The sequence below is a fragment of the Coregonus clupeaformis genome, chromosome 10 (genome assembly GCF_020615455.1).
Source record: "Coregonus clupeaformis isolate EN_2021a chromosome 10, ASM2061545v1, whole genome shotgun sequence".
In the NCBI taxonomy this organism is placed as follows: domain Eukaryota; kingdom Metazoa; phylum Chordata; class Actinopteri; order Salmoniformes; family Salmonidae; genus Coregonus; species Coregonus clupeaformis.
Window position 1 is genome coordinate 61,147,057 of NC_059201.1, and position 24,579 is coordinate 61,171,635.

Consider the following 24,579-nt stretch of genomic DNA (forward strand, 5'->3'; position numbering starts at 1 on the left):
CAATTGTGCGCCACCCCATGGGTCTCCCGGTCGCGGCCGGCTACGACAGAGCCTGGATTCGAACCAGGATATCTAGTGGCACAGCTAGCACTGCGATGCAGTGCCTTAGACCACTGCGCCACTCGGGAGACAGTTCCCACCAATATGACTAAAATGTAATGTAAATGTAATATTCAGCAACTTCGACACAGCCATTGAAGAGCAGTGGGACAACATTCCACAGGCCACAATCAACAGCCTGATCAACTCTATGCGAAGGAGATGTGTCACGCTGCATGAGGCAAATGGTTGTCACCAGATACTGACTGGCTTTCAGGTTTTCTGGTAGTTAAACATGTGGAATAACCTTCAGCAAGTGAATGTGTAGTTATACATTCCTTGTTCCAATTGTGTAATACCTGATTCCACAACAACCCTATTACCATGTAATTACATAGTAAAATGTATGTAACTACTATGTTGTTAACACAGTTATTACTGTGTTAGTTGCATAATAATAAGGGTAACTTAATGTAAAGTGTTACCTTATTTCATAATCCCAAAATGAACCTCCACAGCACCACATGGGCTTCATAGATACTACTGATTCTACTTTATTGTAGCAAATATATATATTTTTTTTTTCTATGACATAATGGTAATGAAGAACAATTGAATATATGTTATTCACTTCATATGGTCAGGTCAGGTTTGGATAACATATCAGCTTTTAATTGTGAGTGAGAGTTGTACCTATTTCTCATCTCTTCTAACCTTCCACCCACTAATGATGAGTTACTGATGTTGTTATTGTTGCTGCTGTTGAGAATTGGTCTCACCCCTCTTACTGTAGCTGGCTTCCTTTGTTTGCTGTACCATGTGATTTTTTTTCCTTCAGCTCTAGCAGACTGCACTCCCCTCCCCCATCATCTTCACTCTCCTTCCCTCTCATCTCATCTCTCTCTCACTCTCGCTCTCTCGCTCCCTCTTGGATGGTTTGCTCTCGTATTCCGTCCCTCATCACTGCTCTGCTGCTCATGCCTTTTTCCGGGCTCCCTCCCCCACACACAAGCTCTGTGTGTGTGTGTGTGCGCGTGTGCGTGTGTGTTAAGAAGGGAGACATGTCATTGCCGGGCATTGGGGTAGGGTAGGGTGGGGTTGGTCTTACATCTAGGGCTATGAATGAAGACCCTGAAAATAAAATAACGGTCATAACTGTATGTCTAGTGCCTTCAGAAAGCATTCACACACCTTGACTTTTTCCACATTTTGTTGTGCTACAACCTGAATTTAAAATGGATTAAATTGAGATTGTGTGTCACTGGTCTACACACAATACCCCATAATGTCAAAGTGGAATTATGTTTTTCAACATTTTTACAAATTAATTAAAAAGTCTTCAGAAATGTCTTCAGTCAAAAAGTATTCAACCCCTTTTATATGGCAAGCCTTAATACGTTCAGGAGTAAAGATTTGCTTAACAAGTCATATAATAAGTTGCATGGACTCACTTTGTGTGCAATACTAGCGTTTAACATGATTTCTGAATGACTACATCATCTCTTTACCCCACACATACAATTATCTGTAAGGTCCCTCAGTCGAGGTAGATGGGTAAAAATAAAAAAAAGCTGATATTGAATATCCTTTTGTGCATGCTGAAGTTATTAATTACACTTTCATTTCAGTCATTTAGCAGGAAACCGCTCATGGATTTCACCATGGAAGGAAGCCTGTACAGAATACAAATATTCCAAAACATGCAACAAGGCACTAAAGTAATACTGCAAAATATGTGGCAAAGCAATTAACATTTTGTCCTGATTACAAAGTGTTACGTTTGGGACAAATCCAATACAAAACATTACTGAGTACCACTCTCCATATTTTCAAGCATAGTGGTGGCTGCTTGTAATCGTTAAGGACTGGGGAGTTTTTCAGGATAAAAAAGAAACAGAATGGAGCTAAGCACAGGCATAATCCTGGGGGGAAAATTGGTTCAGTCTGCTTTCCACCAGAAATTGTGTAACGTATACTCAGGGAGTCAGGAAGCAGGTACAGAAGGTGAGTTTAATAATAAGACAAATGAAGATAAACAAAACAGGAGTAGCGTACTGAACGTAAACAAAACCAATACAGCCTGAAGACTAGCTGATGTCCTGAAAGAGCTGCTAAATCTAGACCCCTACAAATCAGCTGGGCTAGACAATCTTGACCCTTTCTTTCTAAAATTAGCTGCCGAAATTGTCGCAACCCCTATTACTAGCCTGTTCAACCTCTCTTTCGTATCGTCTGAGATCCCCAGAGATTGGAAAGCTGCCGTGGTCATCCCCCTCTTCAAAGGGAGTGACACTCTAGATCCAAACTGTTACAGACCTATATCCATCCTGGCCTGCCTTGACTCTGTCAATCACCGCATTCTTATTGGCAGACTAAATAGCCTTGGTTTCTCAAATGACTGCCTCGCCTGGTTCACCAACTACTTCTCAGATAGAGTTCAATGTGTCAAATCGGAGGGCCTGTTGTCTGGACCTCTGGCAGTCTCTATGAGGGTGCCACAGGGTTCCATTCTCGGGCTGACTCTATTCTCTGTGTATATCAATGATGTCGCTCTTGCTGCTGGTGACTCTCAGATCCACCTCTATGCAGACGACACCATTTTGTATACATCTGGCCCTTCATTGGACACTGTGTTAACAAACCTCCAAACGAGCTTCAATGCCATACAACACTCCTTCCGTGGCCTCCAACTGCTCTTAAACGCTAGTAAAACTAAATGCATGCTCTTCAATCGAACGCTGCTTGCACCTGCCTGCCCCACTAGAATCACTACTCTCGGCGGGTCTGACTTAGAATATCTAGAATCGGCTTCCTATTTCGCAAGAAAGCCTCCTTCACTCATGCTGCTAAACATGCCCTCGTAAAACTGACTATCCTACCGATCCTTGACTTCGGCGATGTAATTTACAAAATAGTTTCCAACACTGTACTCAGCAAATTGGATGTAGTCTATCACAGTGCCATCTGTTTTGTCACCGAATCCAGGATGGCACGGACCGAGTACGCCGGTGCCCCCTCGATGTCGAGTGGGGGTGGAGGAACCTCCCGCACCTCAGACTCCTGGAGCGGACCAGCTACCACCGGCCTGAGGAGAGACATATGGAACGAGGGGTTAATACGGTAATCAGGAGGGAGCTGTAACCTATAACATACCTTGTTCAATCTCCTCAGGACTTTAAATGGCCCCACAAACCGCCGACCCAGCTTCCGGCAGGGCAGGCGAAGGGGCAGGTTTCGGGTCGAGAGCCTCACTACGGTGGCAGTCGGCGCTCGCCTTCTGTCACCTGATAGCCCCATTGCAGGCGTACATGGGCAGCGTTTCAGGTCTCCTCCGAGCGCCAAAACCATTCATCCACCGCAGGTGCCTCGATCTGGCTCTGATGCCATGGTGCCAGGACCGGCTGATAACCTAGTACACACTGAAATGGAGACAGGTCAGTAGAGGAGTGGCGGAGGGAGTTTTGGGCCATCTCTGCCCAGGGGATGTACACCGACCAATCCCCCGGCCGGTCCTGGCAATATGACCTCAGAAACCTACCCACATTCTGGTTTACTCTCTCCACCTGCCCATTACTCTCGGGGTGAAACCCTGAGGTCAGGCTGATTGAGACCCCCAGATGGTCCATGAACGCCCTCCAGACCCTTGATGTGAATTGGGGACCCCGATCAGACACTATATCCTCAGGTACCCCGTAGTGCCGGAAGACGTGTGTAAACAGGGCCTCAGCAGTCTGTAGGGCCGTAGGGAGACCAGGCAAAGGAATGATATAGCAGGACTTAGAAAACCGATCCACAGCGACTAAGATCATAGTATTCCTCTGTGACGGAGGGAGGTCCGTAACAAAATCCACCGATAGGTGTGACCATGGCCGTTGTGGAACGGGTAGAGGTTGTCATTTCCCTCTGGGCAGGTGTCTAGGTGCCTTGCACTGGGCGCACACCGAGCAGGAGGTAACATAAACCCTCACGTCCTTAGCTAAAGTAGGCCACCAGTACTTCCCACTAAGACAGCGCACTGTCCGAACGATGCCAGGATGACCAGAAGAGGGTGACGTATGAGCCCAATAGATCAATCGATTGCGGACATCAGACAGAACGTACACACGACCCACTGGACACTGGGGGGAGAGGGCTCCGTGCGTAACGCCCGCTCGATGTCCGCGTCAACCTCCCATACCACCGGTGCCACCAGACAAGAAGCCGGAAGTATGGGAGTGGGCTCCCTGGACCGCTCCTCTGTGTCATACAGTCGGGACAAAGCATCTGCCTTAGCATTCTGGGAACCTGGTCTGTAAGAGAGGGTGAAATCAAAATGTGTGAAAAACATGGCCCACCTTGCCTGGCGAGGGTTCAGTCTCCTCGCCGCCCAGAAGTACTCCAGATTGTGGTGGTCAGTCCAAATGAGAAAAGGGTGTTTTGCCACCTCAAGCCAATGTCTCCACGCCGTCAGAGCCTTAACAACAGCTAACAGCTCCCGGTCTCCCACATCATAGTTTCCCCTCGGCTGAATTCGTGACATTGCACATAATCTTCTGCACATCTATCACTCCAGTGTTAATACTAAATTGTAATTATTTTGCACTATGGCCTATTTATTGCCTTACCTCCATAACTTACTACATTTGCACACACTGTATATAGATTTTCTATTGTGTTATTGACTGTATGTTTTGTTTTATCCCATGTGTAACTCTGTGTTGTTGTTATTTTTATCGCACTGCTTTGCTTTATGTTGGCCAGGTCGCAGTTGTAAATGAGAACTTGTTCTCAACTGGCTTACCTGGTTAAATAAAGGTTAAATAAAAATTAAAAACTAAAAAAATTGAAAGAAAATCATTAGGCCCTAATCTATAAAATGCACATGCCTGGGAATACATATGCATCTGTTGGTCACAGATACTGTACCTTAAACAAAAAGGTAGGGGCATGGATCAGAAAACCAGTGAGTATCTGGTGTGACCACCATTTGCCTCATGCAGCGTGACACATCACCTTCGCATAGAGTTGATCAGGCTGTTGATTGTGGCCTGCGGAATGTTGTCCCACTCCTCTTCAATGGCTGTGCGAAGTTGCTGGATATTAGTGGGAACTCGAACACGCTGTCGTACACGTTGATCCAGAGCATCCAAACATGCTCAATCGGTGACATGTCTGGTGAGTATGCAGGCCATGGAAGAACTGGGCCATTTTCAGCTTCCAGGAATTGTGTACAGATCCTTGCGACATGGGGCTGTGAATTATCATGCTGAAACATGAGGTGATGGCGGCAGATAAATGGCAAGACAATGGGCTTCAGGATCTCATCACGGGATGTCTGTGCATTCAAATTGCCACCAATAAAATGCAATTGTGTTCATTGTCTGTAGCTTATGCTTGCCTGCCCATACCATAACCCCACCGCAAACCGCTCGCCATCTGCCCAGTACAGTTGAAAACGGGATTCATCTGTGAAGAGCACACGTCTCCAGCGTGCCAGTGGCTATCGAAGGTGAACATTTGCCCACTGAAGTTGGCTACGATGCCAAACTGCAGTCAGGTCAAGATTTGTCAAGGGTTTGTGCAGAAATTCTTCGGTTGTACAAACCCATAGTTTCATCAGCTGTCCGGGTGGCTTGTCTCAGACAATCCTCCTGGTGAAGAAGCCGGATGTGTAGGTCCTGGGTTGGCGTGGTTACACTTCGTCTGCTGTTGTGAGGCCTGTTGGACGTACTACCAAATTCTCTAAAACGACATTGAAGGCTGCTTATGGTAGAGAAATTAACATTAAATTATCTGGCAACAGCTCCGGTGGACATTCCTGCAGTCAGCATACCAATTGCACGCTCCCTCAAAACTTGAGGCATCTGTGGCATTGTGTTGTGTGACAGAACTGCACATTTTAGAGTGGCCTTTTATTGCCCCCAGCACTAGGTGCACCTGTGTAATGATCATGCTGTTTAATCAGCTTCTTGATATGCCACACCTGTCAGGTGGATGGATTATCTTGGTATAGGAGAAATGCTCACTAACAGGGATGTAAACAAATTTGTGCACAACATTTTAGCGAAATAAGCTTTTTGTGCGTATGGAACATTTCTGGGATCTTTTATTTCAGCTCATGAAACATGGGACCAACACTTTACATGTTGCGTTTATATATTTTTTCAGTGTATATATTATAGTAATATTTATTTTAAAAAAATGTGTGGAACAAACAGCTGACTGAAGACAGGATGACCGGGCATTCGTGCGGTTGAGTCCGTTTCTGCGGTAACATGGACTTATAACGTGATGAAACTTTGTTGCTCCTTGTTGACAGTTGCCTTCGTTGCGCCCCCCCTCCCTGCAGCAGAAGCACACATAGAAATAGAATGAATAGCACGGGCTTGGAACCTCTAACCCTGGCAATTTGACAGGTACACTCATGGGTACACTTGCAATGGCTGCCTGGTATTGTGATGCAATCATTTCCATGGTAATGTAGAATGTTCATTCGAATTATGTTAACTGATATGGCTCATGCAATATAATTTATTTTTTTGTAATGTCAGTTGAGTTGAATCAAGAAATCACAGCACATATTGATGGGTACACTTCCTGCTTTTACTTCGTCCTTTACTTCCTGCTTTTACTTCCGGTTTTGCTCCTCACAATGGCCGCCAGTCCACCTATTATGCTATCATTGATATGAATGGGGACACCTATTCTATTCATTCTATTTCAATGGCAGCACATGCAGTCAAGAGCGGAGTAGAGGAGAAAATTTGTGTCTTTATTTTAAAAAATGGTATTCAAACTGTTATTACGGTGACCGCACTCACAGCCCTATTTACATCATCCATACCTTGGCACTTATTGATCCCCTCTCTGCCCTGCACACGACTGTGTGTGTGGGCTCCCTTTTTGCTGTGAAGTAAGAGACAGCAGATGTGAAGTCATGGTGCTGTGGCCATCGATCTCCACATCCCTCGTCTCGCATGACATTCCATGCTCAGTGCTCATATCAGACCAATGATCACCCACCCTGCGTGTTTGGCCCAATGATCTTCCAACTGCCCTCCACACAGATGGACACACCTTAGATACAGCCCGATCCTGCTCAACCAAACATGAAATCAATTGTCAGCATGGGAAATCATTGACCTGCTTTGTTTTTGCGTCTTAGGCCCAAATTGATGATGCATCAGCAGCTCCATATTCAATCTCCTCTAACTCACTCTCCATTCATTTCATTGACTGCACACTTCAAATGACTGTCGAGAATCAGATACATTAGGGGTAGTGTTTTTTATAACGAAACAGCAATATGATATGGATGCATAGGAGACGTGTAGGAATGTGCCGTGCTTGCATTCCTGGCATGATATAGTTGTTGTTGTTGTTGTTGTGGTGGTGGTGCCTAGGTGGGTGTGTGATGCTGCTGTTCTGTCTGAATGAAGCCAAGTAGAAATGTGGGGGAAAGAGGACCTGCTGTGAATGTAATTAGACGAGAGGGAGGCAAAGACTCACAGCCTCTTCTACTTGGTCAGGGACCAGACAGACCACCATGTTGGAGAGAATAGTCTTTACTTTCTTTGTGTTGTGTTGTTACTAGCCCTTTTCGAATACCTCAGAAATGCACAATTCCTTTCTAATTTCCTTGAGATAATCACAGATCTATTAGTGGTTACCAACCTATTATTTTCACCAATCCAACCAATTCAGATCTATGATTACTGCAAGGGAGGGAGGAAGGAAGGATGCATTTCAAACAGGGCCATAGTGTTTCTGGGGAAGTAGCCTAGCTGGAAATGTCCTAAGGTCAACTGTGGTGTAGCAAGCCTGGATAAGGATTGTGAGGGAGTTAAATCCCAGTTTACGGCCCATAATTTGAGTTATTGTTTATTTTCTCCAGGGCTTTCTTATAATCAAATTGAGAAGGAATTGTAGTTATGTTGCATAGACTTCAATATCATTACCCTCAATCTAATGTACAATCTACATTTTCATTCATGGTTGATAAGGTCCCATATAGCTCAGTTGGTAGAGCATGGCGCTTGCAACGCCAGGGTCGTGGGTTCGATTCCCACGGGGGGCCAGTATGAAAAATGTATGCACTCGCTAACTGTAAGTTGCTCTGGATAAGCGCGTCTGCTAAATGACTCAAATGTAAATAAGGGAATTCTTTCTGCAAGAATGAGAAAATACTGTATGCCAACTCTTTCAAATAAAACCACAACCCTCTTGAGCAAATATTCAATAATTTATTTGTTAATCTGCTACTATCCCATATTTTCCTCTATTTTTCACACTATATTGCAGAACTACATAATGAAGTGGCCTGTCTTACTACCTGCTCATATTCAGTCAACATTTCAATTGTTAAGCGAGTGAAGCATGTGGCTATTTGTATTTTTACTGTGGAAACAATAAGCCCACTGAAGCCTGTCCAAATGACTTACTGTCTGTTTTGCTTGATATGGGGGATAAGGAACCCATTGTCTTGGTTTGTGGTGGCTTCATGCTACTGACTTTGCCTGTGTGTTGAGCTTTAATGATGCTGTATAACAGACACTGGTGAATTATTTAATTTGAGTCATTTCCCCCGAGCAGCAAGCAGCTGCTTCAGTTGAAAGTGTTCTACATGCACATACACACAGGCACGTGCGCAGCAAGCACACACGTACACACACAAACACACACCTACACACATGCACGCACAGTATTCGGAGGCTTTAAGACTCCATTATCAGGGGGAGGTTGTAGTACATTTGCTCTGGACCGGCTAAATGAGACCCAAGATAAAAGCAAGGTTTTGTTCCTAAGTGCAAAACACAGCAATTGAAATGAAATCCTATTAAACATTTTCATTGTAATTGATGTAATTGATCTTGTGTGTTACCAGACCATACTTTCAGTTTTATAATTTACAGTAAACCGATATGATTGTGCATAAATCACTAATAAAGTGTCTTAAAAAAACACCCTCAAAATCTAGACACCCAGCACCTCTCTTCTCACTTGACCGAATATTTACCAAAGATTGATAGCTGTCAAGGGTGCAAAGGTCAAAATGGGCCCCCATTAAAATGAATGGAGCTAGATGAAAACAAAACAATTTGATAACAGACAAAATTCAGTGTAGAAAACAAATGCATTATAAATCATCGGGGTGCTAAGCCTAGTTCATTTTAAGCCTCTAAGGCTTGCATCCCTTGTGTTGTGTTCTATATCAGCTACCTTGCAGTGTTGTTATTGGTGCAGTGGTCTAAGGCTGTGCAACCAGAGATCCTGGTTCGAATCCATGCTCTATCATAGCCGGCCGCGACCGGGAGACCCATGGGGCGGCGCACAATTGGCCCAGCGTCGTCCAGGGTAGGGGAGGGAATGGCCGGCAGGGATGTAGCTTAGTTGGTAGAGCATGGTGTTTGCAACGCCAGGGTTGTGGGTTCGATTCCCACGGGGGGCCAGTATGAAAAATAAAAAAATTATGTATGCACTCACTAACTGTAAGTCGCTCTGGATAAGAACGTCTGCTAAATGACTAAAATGTAAATGTGCTGGATCCCCTACAGAAAGCACAGATCAGATCAAATTTGATTTGTCACATGTGCCGAATACAACAGGTGAACAGTGAAATGCTTACTTACAAAGCCATTCACCAACAATGCAGTTTTAAGAAAAATAAGTGTTAAGTAAAAAATGGATAAGTAAAACATGAAAAAAGAGCAGCAGTAAAATAACAGTAGCGAGGCTATATACAGGGGGTACTGGTACAGAGTCAATGTGCAGGGGCACTGGTTAGTCGAGGATATTTAGGTAATATTTACATGTAGGTATAGTTAAATTGACTATGCATAGATAATAAACAGAGAGTGGCAGCAGCGTAAAAGAGGGGGTGACCAAAATGAGCTCAATTGAGGAGGGCCTTTTATACTGTGGCATGCAGTTAAAGGGGACCCTGCTTCCGCGTCTGCTCTTCCCGACCGCCACCGGAGAGATGAAAGAGGGACACCCGAGAGGGCTGTCAGTTTAAGTGCAGTGATTTTGTTCTTTTTCCTCCACAGACATGGCTGAAGAACTATGGCTACCTGCTCCCCCATGACATCCGAACATCAGACCTGCGGTCGGAGAAAGCCATGCAATCGGCGGTCGCTGCCATGCAGCGGTTCTATGGCATCCCAGTGACTGGGATCCTGGATCAAACCACCATAGAGTGAGTGTCGTTGTCACTTTCTCATTAGCTTTAAAGGGGTAATTTACCTAAAAATCAGATCCTCCTACACAAACGAGACGTGATGTTTTTGTAGTTTTTTTTTGCCATAATTATGCATTGTCCTAGTACACTTTTTGAAATACTTTCTGACTTGCCATGCTGTCTGTATTTTGGACCTATTCAGTACAGGGCCATGGCGATAGACCCATTTCACTGTTTGGATCAATAAAGTGTGTAATGAGAATGAGACCCAATCTAATATAGATGCTGGCTTTGTTTTATGACTAAAATATTAGAAAATTAGTGCTAAATATGATAAGAAAACCTTGCCTGGCTACCCAGACTCCTTGCTCCGGCTAAACGCTACATCAGCCCACGGAAGTTAGTTTATTCTCTGCATCGAGTCTGGATCTGAGTACTTCCCCGACTTTTCACCGAATGCAAACACATTCGGGGCCGTCTTCAAAATCCCTCATTGGCATTGATACTCTGATTGGTTAGAGACAATCCAATCGCTGATGACTGTTTTGTGAAACGCCACTTTGTGAAACGCCACCAGAAACGACTTCAATGATGGCAGTCTTTTTTATGGGGGGGGTAGAATGATTACTGTTATACTATTCCAGGTATTCCTTAAAGAGGTAGGGTTTCAAGTGTCTCCGGAAGGTGGTCAGTGACTCCGCTGTCCTGGCGTCGTGGGGGAGCTTGTTCCACCATTGGGGTGCCAGAGCAGCGAATAGCTTTGACTGGGCTGAGCGGAAACTGTGCTTCCATAGAGGTAGGGGGGCTAGCAGGACAGAGGTGGATGAACGTAGTGCCCTCGTTTGGGTGTAGGGTCTGATCAGAGCCTGAAGGTAAGGAGGTGCCATTCCCCTCACAACTCCGTAGGCAAGCACCATGGTTTTGTAGTAGATGCAGGCTTCAACTGGAAACCAGTGGAGTGTGCGGAGGAGCGGGGTGACATGAGAGAACTTGGGAAGGTTGAACACCAGACGGGCTGCAGTGTTCTGGATAAGTTGTAGGGGTTTAATGGCACAGGCAGGGAGCCCAGCCAACAGCAAGTTGCAGTAATCCAGACGTGAGATGATCCTCCCATCTGCAGATCCTCTCAAGCTCTGTCAGGTTGGACTGGGAGCGTTGCTCCACAGCTATTTTCATGTCTCTACAGAAATGTTTGATCTGGTTCAAGTCCGGGCTCTGGCTGGGCCACTCAAGGACATTCAGAGACTTGTCCTGAAGCCACTCCTGTGTTGTATTGGCTGTGTGCTTAGGGTCGTTGTCCTGTTGGAAGGTGAATCTTCACCACAGTCTGAGGTCATGAGGCTCTGGAGCAGGTTTTCATCAAGGATCTCTCTGTACTTTGCTCAGTTCATTTTTGCCTCGATCCTGACTAGTCTCCCAGTCCCTGCCACTGAAAAACATCCCCACAGCATGGTTGCCAGCACGTGCTTCACCGTAGGGATGGTGCTAGGTTTCCTCCAGACGGGACGCTTGGCATTCAGGCCAAAGAGTTCAGTCTTGGTTTCATCAGACCAGAGAATCTTTAGGTGCCTTTTGGCTGCGGGCTGTCATGTGCCTTTTACAGAGGAGTGGCTTTCGTCTGGCCTCTCTACCATAAAGGCCTGATTGTTGGAGTGCTGCAGAGATGTTTGTCCTTCTGGAAGGTTCTCCCATCTCCACAGAGGATCTCTAGAGCTCTGTCAGATTGACCATCGGGTTCTTGGTCACCTCCCTGACCAAGGCCCTTCTCCCCCGATTGCTCAGTTTGGCCGGGCGGTCAGCTCTAGGAAGAGTCTTGGTGGTTCCAAACTTCTTCCATTTAAGAATGATGGAGGCCACTGTGTTCTTGGGGACCTTCAATGCTGCAGACATTTTTTGGTACCCTTTCCGAGATCTGTGCCTCGACACAGTCCCGTCTCTGAGATTTACGGACAATTCCTTCGACCTCATGGCTTGGTTTTTGCTCTGACATCCAAATCATGTCCAATCAATTGAATTTACCACAGGTGGACTCCAATCAAGTTGTAGAAACATCTCAAGGATGATCAATGGAAACAGGATGCACTAGAGCTCAATTTCGAGTCTCATAGCAAAGGGTCTGAATACTTATTTACATAAGGTATTTCTGTTTTTTTATTTTTAATACATTTGCAAACATTTTTGTCATTATGGGGTATTGTGTGCAGATTGCTGAGGGAAAATTTTTATTTAATCCATTTTAGAATAAGTCTAACGTAACAAAATGTGGAAAAAGTAAAGGGGAATACTTTCCTAAGGCACTGTACACGTTATACTTTAGGTGTGGTTCCATCTGTGATTATGTATTTTGGATTGTGTCCCATTCTCTAAAGGTGGATGAGGAAACCTCGATGCGGCGTTCCCGACCACCCCCACATCAGCCGACGGAGGCGGAATAAACGCTATGCCCTGACGGGACAGAAATGGAGAGACAGAAAGATCTCTTACAGGTAAAGTAAATGTTTCTATTATTCTGAATAGAAATATTAACACAACATGCAACAATTTCAGTGGTTTTACTGAGTTACAGTTCATATAAGGAAATCAGTCAAGTGAAATAAATAAATTAGGCTCTAATCTATGGATTTCACATGACTGGGCAGGGGCGTAGCCATGAGTGGGCCTGGGAGGGCATAGGCCCGCCCACTGGGGAGGCAGTTTTTCCCCACATAAGTGCTATATTACAGACAAAAATACTCCTCAGTTTCATCAGCTGTCCGGGTGGCTGGTCTCAGACGATACCACAGGTGAAGAAGCCGGATGTGGAGGTCCTGGGCTGGCGTGGTTACACGTGGTCTGCGGTTGTGAGGCCGGTTGGACATACTGCCAAATTCTCTAAAACGACGTTGGATGCAGCTTATGTTAGAGAAATTAACATTAAATTATTTGGCAACAGCTCTGGTGGACATTCCTGCAGTCAGCATGCCAATTGCATGCTACTTCAAAACTTGAGACATCTGTGGCATTGTGTTGTGTGACAAAACTGCACATTTTAGAGTGGCCTTTTATTGTCCCCAGCACAAGGTGCACCTGTGTAATGATCATGCTCTTTAATCAGCTTCTTGATATGCCACACCTGTCAGGTGGATGGATTATTTTGGCAAAGGGGTATTTGCTCACTAACAGTGATGTAAACACATTTTTTAAAGAAAAATAAGCTTCTTGTGCATATGGAACATTTCTGGGATCTTATATTTTTGTTCAGTATATATACACTACATGACCAAAAGTATGTGGACAGCTGCTCGTCGAACATCTCATTCCAAACTCATGGGCATTAACCTCTACAGGATCGGTGTCCCTGGCGTTGTAAACAACAGCCAACTTTCCGGGACATAGTCATGTCTTATATGGGCAGAAAGCTTAAATTCTTCTTAATCTAACTGCAGTGTCCAATTTACAGTAGCTATTACAGCAAAAAAAAATGCCATGCTATTGTTTGAGGAGAGTGCAAACCAACAAAACACTTTTGTCACGGCAACTGGTTTGATACATTCACCTCTGAAGGTACATAATGTACTTACATTCAGTAATCTTGCTCTGATTTGTCATCCTGATGGTCCCAGAAATAAAATGTAGCATAGTTTTGTTTGATCAAAATTAATTTTTATATTCAAATGTAGGAACTGGGTTTGACAGTTTGACCCCCTGCTGTCTCTGGCTACTGGCAGACTTCATACAAAATATTGTGTAGTGATGTAATCCTTCACTGGATCAGTCTGGAACTTTGCACACACAATGCTGCCATCTTGTGGACCACATCTGAATTACACCTAGATTCCTACATCACTGTCTGGCCTTTCTCTTGCATTTCAAAGATGATATTGTCTTTCACCAGATCTAATGTGTTATATTCTCCTAGATTAATTTTACATTTCCACAAACTGCAAAGTGTTTCCTTTCAAATGATATCAAGAAAATGCATATCCTTGCTTCAAGTCCTGAGCTACAGGCAGTTAGATTTGGGTTTGTCATTTTAGGCGAAAATGGAAAAAAAGGGTCCGATGGTCCCCCCTTTGCTGCTATAACAGCCTCCACTGTTCTGGGATGGCTTTCCACTAGATGTTGGAAAATTGCTGTGGGGACTTGCTTCCATTCAGCCACAACAGCGTTAGTGAGGTCGGGCACTGATGTTGGGCGATTAGGCCTGGCTCGCAGTCGGCATTCCAATTAATCCCAAAGGTGTTCGATGGGGTAAAGGTCAGGGCTCTGTGCAGGCCAGTCAAGTAATTCCACACCGATCTCGACAAACCATTTCTGTATGGACCTCGCTTTCAAGCTGAAACAAGAACAGGCCTTCCCCAAACTGTTGCCATAAAGTTGGGAAGTGCAGAATCGTCTAGAATGTCATTGTATGCTGTAGCGTTAAGATTTCCCTTCACTAGAACTAAGGGGCCTAGCCCGAACCATGAAAACAGCCCAGACCATTATTCCTCTTAAAAACAAACTTTACACTTGGCACTATGCGTTGGGGCAGGTAGCGTTCTCCTGGCATCCGCCAAGCCCAGATTTGTCCGTCGGACTGCCAGATGGTGAAGCGTGATTCATCACTCCAGAGAATGCTTTTCCACTGCTCCAGAGTCCAATGGCGGCGAGCTTTACACCACTCCAGCCGACGCTTGGCATTGCACATGGTGACCTTAGGCTTATGTGCGGCTGCTCAGCCATGGAAACCCATTTCATGAAGCTCCCGACGAACAGTTCTTGTGCTGACGTTGCTTCCAGAGGTAGTTTGGAATTAGGTAGGGAGCATTGCAACCAAGGACAGAAGATTTTTATGCGCTACGCGCTTCAGCACCCATTCTGTGAGCTTGTGTGGCCTACCACTTCGCGGCTGAGCCATGTTGCTCCTAAACTTTTCCACTTCACAATAACAGCACTTATAGTTGACCGGGGTAGCTCTAGCAGGCCAGGAATATGACGAACTGACTTGTTGGAAAGGTGGCATCCTATGACGGTGCCACATTGAAAGTACCTGAGCTCTTCAGTAAGGCCATTCTACTACCAATGTTTGTCTATGGAGTTTGCATGTCTGTATGCTTGATTTTATACACCTGTCAGCAACGGGTGTGGCTGAAATAGCCGAATCCACTAATTTGAGGTGGTGTCCACATACTTCTGTATATATATATACACACAAAACTCAGCAAAAAAAGAAACGTCCTCTCACTGTCAACTGCGTTTATTTTCAGTAAACTTAACATGTGTAAATATTGGTATGAACATAACAAGATTCAACAACTGAGACATAAACTGAACAAGTTCCACAAACATGTAACTAACAGAAATGGAATAATGTGTCCCTGAACAAAGGGGGATGAAAATCAAAAGTAACAGTCAGTATCTGGGGTGGCCACCAGCTGCATTAAGTACTGCAGTGCATCTCCTCCTCATGGACTGCACCATATTTGCCAGTTCTTGTTGTGAGATGTTACCCCACTCTTCCACCAAGGCACCTGCAAGTTCCCAGAAATGTCTGGGGGGAATGGCCCTAGCCCTCACCCTCCGATCCAACAGGTCCCAAACATGCTCAATGGGATTGAGATCTGGGCTCTTCACTGGCCATGGCAGAACACTGACATTCCTGTCTTGCAGGAAATCACGCACACAACAAGCAGTATGGCTGGTGGCATTGTCATGCTGGAGGGTCATGTCAGGATGAGCCTGCAGGAAGGGTACCACATGAGGGAGGAGGATGTCTTCCCTGTAATGCACAGCATTGAGATTGCCTGCAATGACAACAAGCTCAGTCCGATGATGCTGTGACACACCGCCCCAGACCATGATGGACCCTCCCCCTCCAAGTCTATCCTGCTCCAGAGTACAAGCCTCGGTGTAACGCTCAATCCTTCGACGATAAACGCGAATCCGACCATCACCCCTTGTGAGACAAAACCGCGACTCGTCAGCGAAGAGCACTTTTTTCCAGTCCTGTCTAGTCCAGCAACGGTGGGTTTGTGCCCATAGGCGACGTTGTTGCCGGTGATGTCTGGTGAGGACCTGCCTTACAACAGGCCTACAAGCCCTCAGTCTAGCCTCTCTCAGCCTATTGTGGACAGTCTGAGCACTGATGGAGGGATTGTGCGTTCCTGGTGTAACTCTGGCAGTTGTTGTTGCCATCCTGTACCTGTCCCGCAGGTGTGATGTTTGAATGTACCGATCCTGTGCAGGTGTTGGTACACATGGTATGCCACTGCAAGGATGATCAGCTGTCCATCCTGTCTCCCTGTAGCGCTGTCTTAGGCGTCTCACAGTACGGACATTGCAATGTATTGCCCTGGCCACATCTGCAGTCCTCATGCCTCCTTGCAGCATGCCAAAGGCATGTTCACGCAGATGACCAGGGACCCTGGGCATCTTTCTTTTGGTGTTTTTCAGAGTCAGTAGAAAGGCCTCTTTAGTGTTCTAAGTTTTCATAACTGTGACCTTAATTGCCTACCATCTGTAAGCAGTTAGTGTCTTAACGACCGTTCCACAGGTGAATGTTCATTAATTGTTTATGGTTCATTGAACAAGCATGGGAACAGTGTTTAAACCCTTTACAATGAAGATCTGTGAAGTTATTTGGATTTTTACGAATGATCTTTGAAAGACAGGGTCCTTAAAAAGGGATGTTTCTTTTTTTGCTGAGTTTATTTATATATATACTACCAGTCAAAAGTTTGGACACACCTACTCATTCAAGGGTTTTTCTTTATTTTAAAAAATTGTTTATATTCTAGAATAATAGTGAAGACATCAAAACTATGAAATACCACATATGGAATCATGTAGTAACCAAAAAAGTGTTAAACAAATCAAAATATATTTTATATTTGAGATTCTTCAAATAGCCACACTTTGCCCCTTGTCAGCTTCATGAGGTAGTCACCTGGAATGACTTCTTAAAAGTTTGTGGAATTGATTTCCTTCTTAATGAGTTTGAGCCAATCAGTTGTGTTGTGACAAGGTAATGGGGTATACAGAAGATATCTCTATTTGGTAAAAGACCAAGTCCATATTATGGCAAGAACAGCTCAAATAAGCAGAGAGAAACGACAGTCCATCATGACTTTAAGACATGAAGGTCAGTCAATGCCGAACATTTCAAGACCTTCGAAAGTTTCTTCCAGTGCAGTCGCTAAAACCATCAAGTGCTATGATGAAACTGGCTCTCGTGAGGACCGCCACAGTAATGGAAGACCCAGAGTTACCTCTGCTGCAGAGGATAAGTTCATTAGAGTTACCAGACTCAGAAATTGCAGGCCAAATAAATGCTTCACAGAGTTCAAGTAACAGACACATCTCAACATCAACTGTTCAGAGGGGACTGTGTGAATCAGGCCTTCATGGTTGAATTGTTGCAAAGAAACCACTACTAAAGGACACCAATAAGAAGAAGATACTTTCTTGGGCCAAGAAACACGAACAATGGACATTAGACTGGTGGAAATGTGACCTTTGGTCTGGAGTCCAAATGTGAGATTTTTGGTTCAAACCGCCGTGTCTTTGTGAAGACAGCTTTGCACACTCTTGGCATTCTCTCAACCAGCTTCACCTGGAATTCCCACATATGCTGAGCACTTGTTGGTTGCTTTTCCTTCACTACGCCGTCCGACTCATCCCAAACCATCTCAATTGGGTTGAGTCCAGGGGATTGTGGAGGCCAGGTCATCTGATGCAGTACTCCATCACTCTCCTTCTTGGTAAAATAGCCCTTACACAGCCTGGAGGTGTGTTGGGTCATTGTCCTGTTGAAAAACAAATGATAGTCCCACTAAGCCCAAACCAGATGGGATGATGTATCACTGCAGAATGCTGTGGTAGACATGCTGGTTAAGTGTGCCTTGAATTCTAAATAAATCACAGACAGTGTCACTAGCAAAGCACCCCCACACCATACCACCTCCTCCTCCATGCTTTACACCGTAAAGGTTGTGGAGAAGTACAGATCAGGGTTGGGTTACAAAAAATATCAGGAACTTTGAACATCCCACGGAGCACCATTTAAATCCATTATAAAAAATGTAAAGAATATGGCACCACAACAAACCTGCCAAGAGAGGGCCGCCCACCAAAACTCACGGACCAGGCAAGGAGGGCATTAATCAGAGAGGCAACAAAGAGACCAAAGATAACCCTGAAGGAGCTGCAAAGCTCCACAGCGGAGATTGGAGCATCTGTCCATCGGACCACTTTAAGCCGTACACTTGACAGAGCTGGGCTTTACGGAAGAGTGGGCAGAAAAAAGCCATTGCTTAAAGAAAAAAATAAGCAACCACGTTTGGTGTTCGCCAAAAGGCATGTGGGAGACTCCCCAAACATATGGAAGAAGGTACTCTCGTCAGATGAGACTAAAATTGAGCTTTTTGGCCATCAAGGAAAACATTATGTCTGGCGCAAACCCAACACTTCTCATCACCCCGAGAACACCATCCCCACAGTGAAGCATGGTGGTGGCAGCATCATGCTGTGGGGATGTTTTTCCATTGGCAGGGACTGGGAAACAGGTCAGAATTGAAGGAATGATGGATGACGCTAAATACAGGGAAGTTCTTGAGGGAAACCTGTTTCAGTCTTCCAGAGATTTGAGACTGGGACGGAGGTTCACCTTCCAGCAGGACAATGACCCTAAGAATACTGCTAAAGCAACACTCGAGTGGTTTAAAGGGAAACATTTAAATGTCTTGGAATGGCCTAGTCAAAGCCCAGACCTCAATCCAATTGAGAATCTGTGGTATGACTTAAAGATTGCTGTACACCAGTGGAACCCATCCAACTTAAAAGGAGCTGGAGCAGTTTTGCCTTGAAGAATGGGAAAAAATCCCAGTGGCTAGATGTACCAAGCTTATAGAGACATACCCCAAGAGACTTGCAGCTGTAATTGCTGCAAAAGGTGGCTCTACAAAGTATTGACTTTGGGGGGGTGAATAGTTATGCATGCTCAAGTTCAGTTTTTTTGTCTTATTTCTTGTTTGTTTCACAATAACATATTTTGCATCTTCAAAGTGGCAGGTATATATATATATATATATATATATATATATATATATATATATATATATATATATATATATACACACACACACACACTGTACATAGGGCAAGGGTCATTATTCGTTTTTGGACCAAAGGTTGCTCAGATGCCCGTGATCCATTTGTTGTCCCTGGGTGATGGGCTCCAAGATGGATGGGTATGATGGACTGAGATCTGTGTTTGCTGGCCTCCTATGGTTCGTTCATGGAATACATGTATTTTTTACTATAAGCGTATGCTACCTTATTTAGCATTCTAGTCAGGACCTGCTCCTGTGTTTCTGATTAAATCTGGCAAGAATATTAAACGTATCTGCTCCATAAGGAAGATGCTGCCGCTGAGACACCTAGACATCCCATTTACCGGACCCACCATTACTGTACATTTCTACTCATCTATTTATTAATCTATTGTCTGTTGTTTTTCCAGATCAACCTTGCGGCCTACACATTATTTTTGCTATATTTTCAGTACAGCTTATGCAATCCAGCAACACTTGCTGAAATTCTTCCTGAAGACAGGGATATAAACAAATATTGTCTTGTGGAGTAGAACAGGAGAGATGGGGAAATACATTTTTACTGCACCTTTAAATGTGTTTTCTTGACTGGCTGCGCTCTATATTTAGTCTGTCTGGGCAAGTGAATCTGATTTGATCTTTGAGGACTGTCACCCAGCATCAGAGTGATAGTAAGAAGGTCAGGCTCACTGTCATTCCTCCAGCTTCTCCACTGTTATTTCACTATTAGTCTTTTTCTTCGGAGGACAACAATAAACTTTGTTTTTACAGCTTTTTCTTTTGTTGTTACATGTACATTCTGCACACATTTTACATACATGACACTTAATTTTTTTACAGTAGCAAGAATAAAGTAATTTAATATACAGTTGAAGTCGGAAGTTTACATACACATGGTTGGCGTCATTAAAACTCGTTTTTCAACCACTCCACACATTTCTTGTTAACAAACTATAGTTTTGGCAAGTCAGTTAGGACATCTACTTTCTGCATGACACTAGTAACTTTTCCAACAATTGTTTACAGACAGATTATTTCACTGTATCACAATTCCAGTGGGTCAGAAGTTTACATACACCAAGTTGACTGTGCCTATAAACAGCTTGGAAAATTCCAGAAAATGATGTCATGGCTTTAGAAGCTTCTGATAGGCTAATTGACATCATTTACATTTTAGTCATTTAGCAGACGCTCTTATCCAGAGCAACTTACAGTTAGTGAGTGCATAAATTTTTCATACTGGCCCCCCGTGGGAATCGAACCCACAACCCTGGCGTTGCAAGCGCAATGCTCTACCAACTGAGCTACAAGAGGCCCCATTTGATTCAATTGGAGGTGTACCTGTGGATGTATTTCAAGGCCTACCTTCAAATTCAGTGCTTCTTTGCTTGACATCATGGGAAAATCAAAAGAAATCAGCCAAGACCTCAGGAAAGAAAATGTAGACCTCCACAAGTCTGGTTCATCCTTGGGAGCAATTTCCAAATGCCTGAAGGTACCACGTTCATCTGTACAAACAATAGTACGCAAGTATAAACACCATGGGACCATGCAGCCGTCATACCGCTCAGGAAGGAGACGCGTTCTGTCTCCTAGAGATGAACGTACTTTGGTGCGAAAAGTGCAAATCAATCCCAGAAAAACAGCAAAGGACCTTGTGAAGATGCTGGAGGAAACAGGTACAAAAGTATCTATATCCATAGTAAAATGAGTCCTATATCGACATAACCTGAAAGGTCGCTCAGCAAGGAAGAAGCCACTGCTCCAAAACCGCCATAAAAAAGCCAGACTACGGTTTGCAATTGCAATGGGGACAAAGACCGTACTTTTTGGAGAAATGTCCTCTGGTCTGATGAAACAAAAATAGAACTGTTTGGCCATAATGACCATTATGTTTGGAGGAAAAAGGGGGTATCTTGCAAGCCGAAGAACACCATCCCAACCGTGAAGCACTGGGGTGGCAGCATCATGCTGTGGGGGTGCTTTGCTGCAGGAGGGACTGGTGCCCTTCACAAAAGAGATGGCATCATGAGGAAGGAAAATGATGTGGATATATTGAAGCAACATCTCAAGACATCAGTCAGGAAGTTAAAGCTTGGTCGCAAATGGGTCTTCCAAATGGACAATGACCCCAAGCATACTTCCAAAGTTGTGGCAAAATGGCTTAAGGACAACAAAGTCAAGGTATTGGAGTGGCCATCACAAAGCCCTGACCTCAATCCTATAGAAAATGTCTGGGCAGAACTGAAAAAGTGTGTGCGAGCAAGGAGGCCTACAAACCTGACTCCGTTACACCAGCTCTGTCAGGAGGAATAGGCCAAAATTCACCCAACTTATTGCGGGAAGCTTGTGGAAGGCTACCCGAAACGTTTGACCCAAGTTAAACAATTTAAAGGCAATGCTACCAAATACTAATTGAGTGTATGTAAACTTCTGACCCACTGGGAATGAGCTGAAATAAATACTTCTCTCTACAATTATTCTGACATTTCACATTCTTAAAATAAAAGTGACCTAATAAGTGACCTAAAACAGGGAATTTTTACTAGGATTAAATGTCAGGAATTGTGAAAAACTGAGTTTAAATGTATTTGGCTAAGGTGTATGTAAACTTCCGACTTCAACTGTAGATAGATAGTACTTATACATTGTGTGTTCAGTCATAACTAATATAGAACATTTGCTTTTAACTATTAGTCTTTGTTAAAAGCTAAATTATGAGTAAGTCAAGTGAGCTTAATTTCATTATGTTAAGGCATGTGGAACAATGGTATTGCACGTCGTTAAGGCCTATATTCTTTAGATTTTCTTCACTTGAGAAATGTAGATTTCCTTAACACTCGGAGCGCCAGAATTCCATGTCTACTAGAATGGCCATTAATGACCGTTGATATTTCAGTTGTGTAAATATTCCCTCAAATATAATAAATTGCTAAATGAATGCATTTGTTATGTTAAAATTTGCCATAAGAAACCAAATGTAAATTGTAATGAGTCAGACAATTTATTGATTGATCCAGATGCGCATATACTGTAAATACTAAAATAAGACAATACTGTATTTTCTGACTGTACAATTTGATTTGAAATTCATTTTATTTTGTTGTTTTAAAAACACAAAGTTGAAACATGGGAATAAACGGTTTCATGTCATTGTAACAGGTGTCAAATGTAAAATGAAAATACATGGATAATTTCCATAGTGGTCAATCTGACCATCACCAGGGACAAAAATATAATTCATTAAAATGCTGCAAATTAGCTGATATATAAAGCAATCATAGCAATACAACTCAGTTGAACAAAATTAACATTCTTTTTTTTACATTTTATTATGTTGGGCTCAAACATTTGAACTGGATGGCTAATTATTGGCTAAACTTTGTGCACGCAATGCACCCTGGCTCATACCGTTTAGTCTCTATAGCCTACTCACAGTTAACACAAGTAAATCACTAACTTCGTTGTGCATTTCCCACACACAACCTTCTGGCAAGTGTTACAAGTCGTGTGTTTTGTTCTGTTTGCAATGCCTGCGCACTTGGAACTGCCTCCGCTTCTGCTCTGGTCGCGTATCCTCCGGATGCTGCAGCCGTTTATGCCATCCAGGTCAAAGATGTTGTAGAACACTGCCACTGGCCATCTTCGAGTACCGCCTTGGACACCGTACTTGCACGCCATTTGGTCCAGCACATCCAAGCCAAGTTTATTAGTCGACTGCACTGGAATACAATACAGTACACCATACGCTACAATTATATTATTACTTGCAAGTTATAGGCTACACAAAACAGTGCCAGTGTAAACAAAGAATCAATGTAAACACAGCAAGAAAAAAAAGATATACCTTTGTTGCATTGTAGTGGGTAATCGTCTCATGCTTCGCCTTTTGGCAACAGTTGGGTGCATCGTGCTGATGAGGCAGACGTTCTTTCATTGCTTACCCTGGTAAATTGTTAGCATGGCATTCTCACATTTCAGCACCTGTGTGCTGAACAGCTCCGCCTGCTCCTTAGCAGAGGGGGGGACAGCTTCTGTCTTGCCTTGTTTACTGTGCCCACCAGGCTGGTGTTTTTGGAGAGCAGTGCTTTCGCGATGTCAAGTGAGGTGAAGTTGTCCGCAGTGATGTTTCTTCCCTTCCCCAGGTAAGGATCAACCACCTTCAGCACCATCTTTGACCAGGTCTCCGCATCTCATGCTTTCTCAGCTATGACACGCCATTCAACATGTACTTGCTCTTCACATCCGCAGCCAGCCAAAACTTTATACCAAACTTGTCTGGTTTGTTCGCCATGTACGGAGTAAAGCGGCAGCATGCTTTTGTGGGGAACAGTTGCTCATCCACAGTGATGTCGGTACCGGGCTTGTAGCAGGCGATGCTGTTCTCAACGAATTTCACCCACACCTCGGAAACCAGGGCAAATGTGTCTTCTTGGAGATGTCTGCCTCGGGTCTCTCGCTTGTCAAAATGCAGTTACCTCATGATCTCCCTGAATCGATTCCGGGACATGGTCTCTTTGAAGAATGCGTAGCCCCAGTCAGCCAACCAGAAGCTCTCCAAATCCAAACTCTTTGCGCCTTGTACACCACAGATATACAAAATCGCAACGAAGGCTTTTAGTTTGACAACAGACATATCCCACAAACTGTCCTCCTTTACTCTGTGTGCCTCAGCCATGTGGTTCAGCATCCCATTATCAAATACACACAGGAAGGCGGTGAGTTTATCATCGATATTGCAATTGGCGTGCGCTGTGGGTCCTGCAGCTTTAGTCATGACATTCTTTCCTTGTCGTCTTCCTACATTTTCGCCTGGCTGTACAAGCTTCCAGACTGTTCTGTCATTTCCCAATTCCTGTTCTTAGGTGGCGGTGGATTTGGCACGACAGGATCTATAAAAAATATATATAATTTAAGCTTAGTTGGCCTGTTTGTAAAAAAAATACAAATAAAACATTTCATCAGACGACCAAGTATACCCTAACGTAGAATAATAATAAAAGACAACACTAAAATACAAAAAGACAACAACTCACAATATTGGCCTACAAAGTGTGTCCTTTTTGGAGAGAATTGCCTACCTCGGTGCATTCAGCATGTAAACACTTCTTACAAAAACAAGTAGTGATGAAGTCAATCTCTCCTCCACTTTGAGCCATGAGAGATTTACATGCATATTATTAATGAACATTTAATGGCCAGCCGTGCTGCCCTGTTCTGAGCCAATTGTAATTTTCTGAGGTCCCTCTTTGTGGCACCTGACCACACGACTGAACAGTAGTCCAGGTGCGACAAAACTAGAGCCTGTAGGAC

At 44.0% G+C, this 24,579-nt stretch overlaps 1 protein-coding gene across 2 annotated transcripts in view; it reads left to right on the forward strand.

The window, feature by feature from the left end:
* The window catches only part of mmp24 (matrix metallopeptidase 24), a 105,877-nt gene that overhangs the window by 15,352 nt on the left and 65,946 nt on the right, over window positions 1–24,579 (forward strand). For both annotated transcript variants that reach the window (XM_041888849.2, XM_041888850.2), the window contains exons 2-3: window positions 10,065–10,213; window positions 12,565–12,681. In XM_041888849.2, the coding sequence (XP_041744783.1) occupies window positions 10,065–10,213; window positions 12,565–12,681 (266 nt within the window). The remainder of the gene's footprint in view (window positions 1–10,064; window positions 10,214–12,564; window positions 12,682–24,579) is intronic.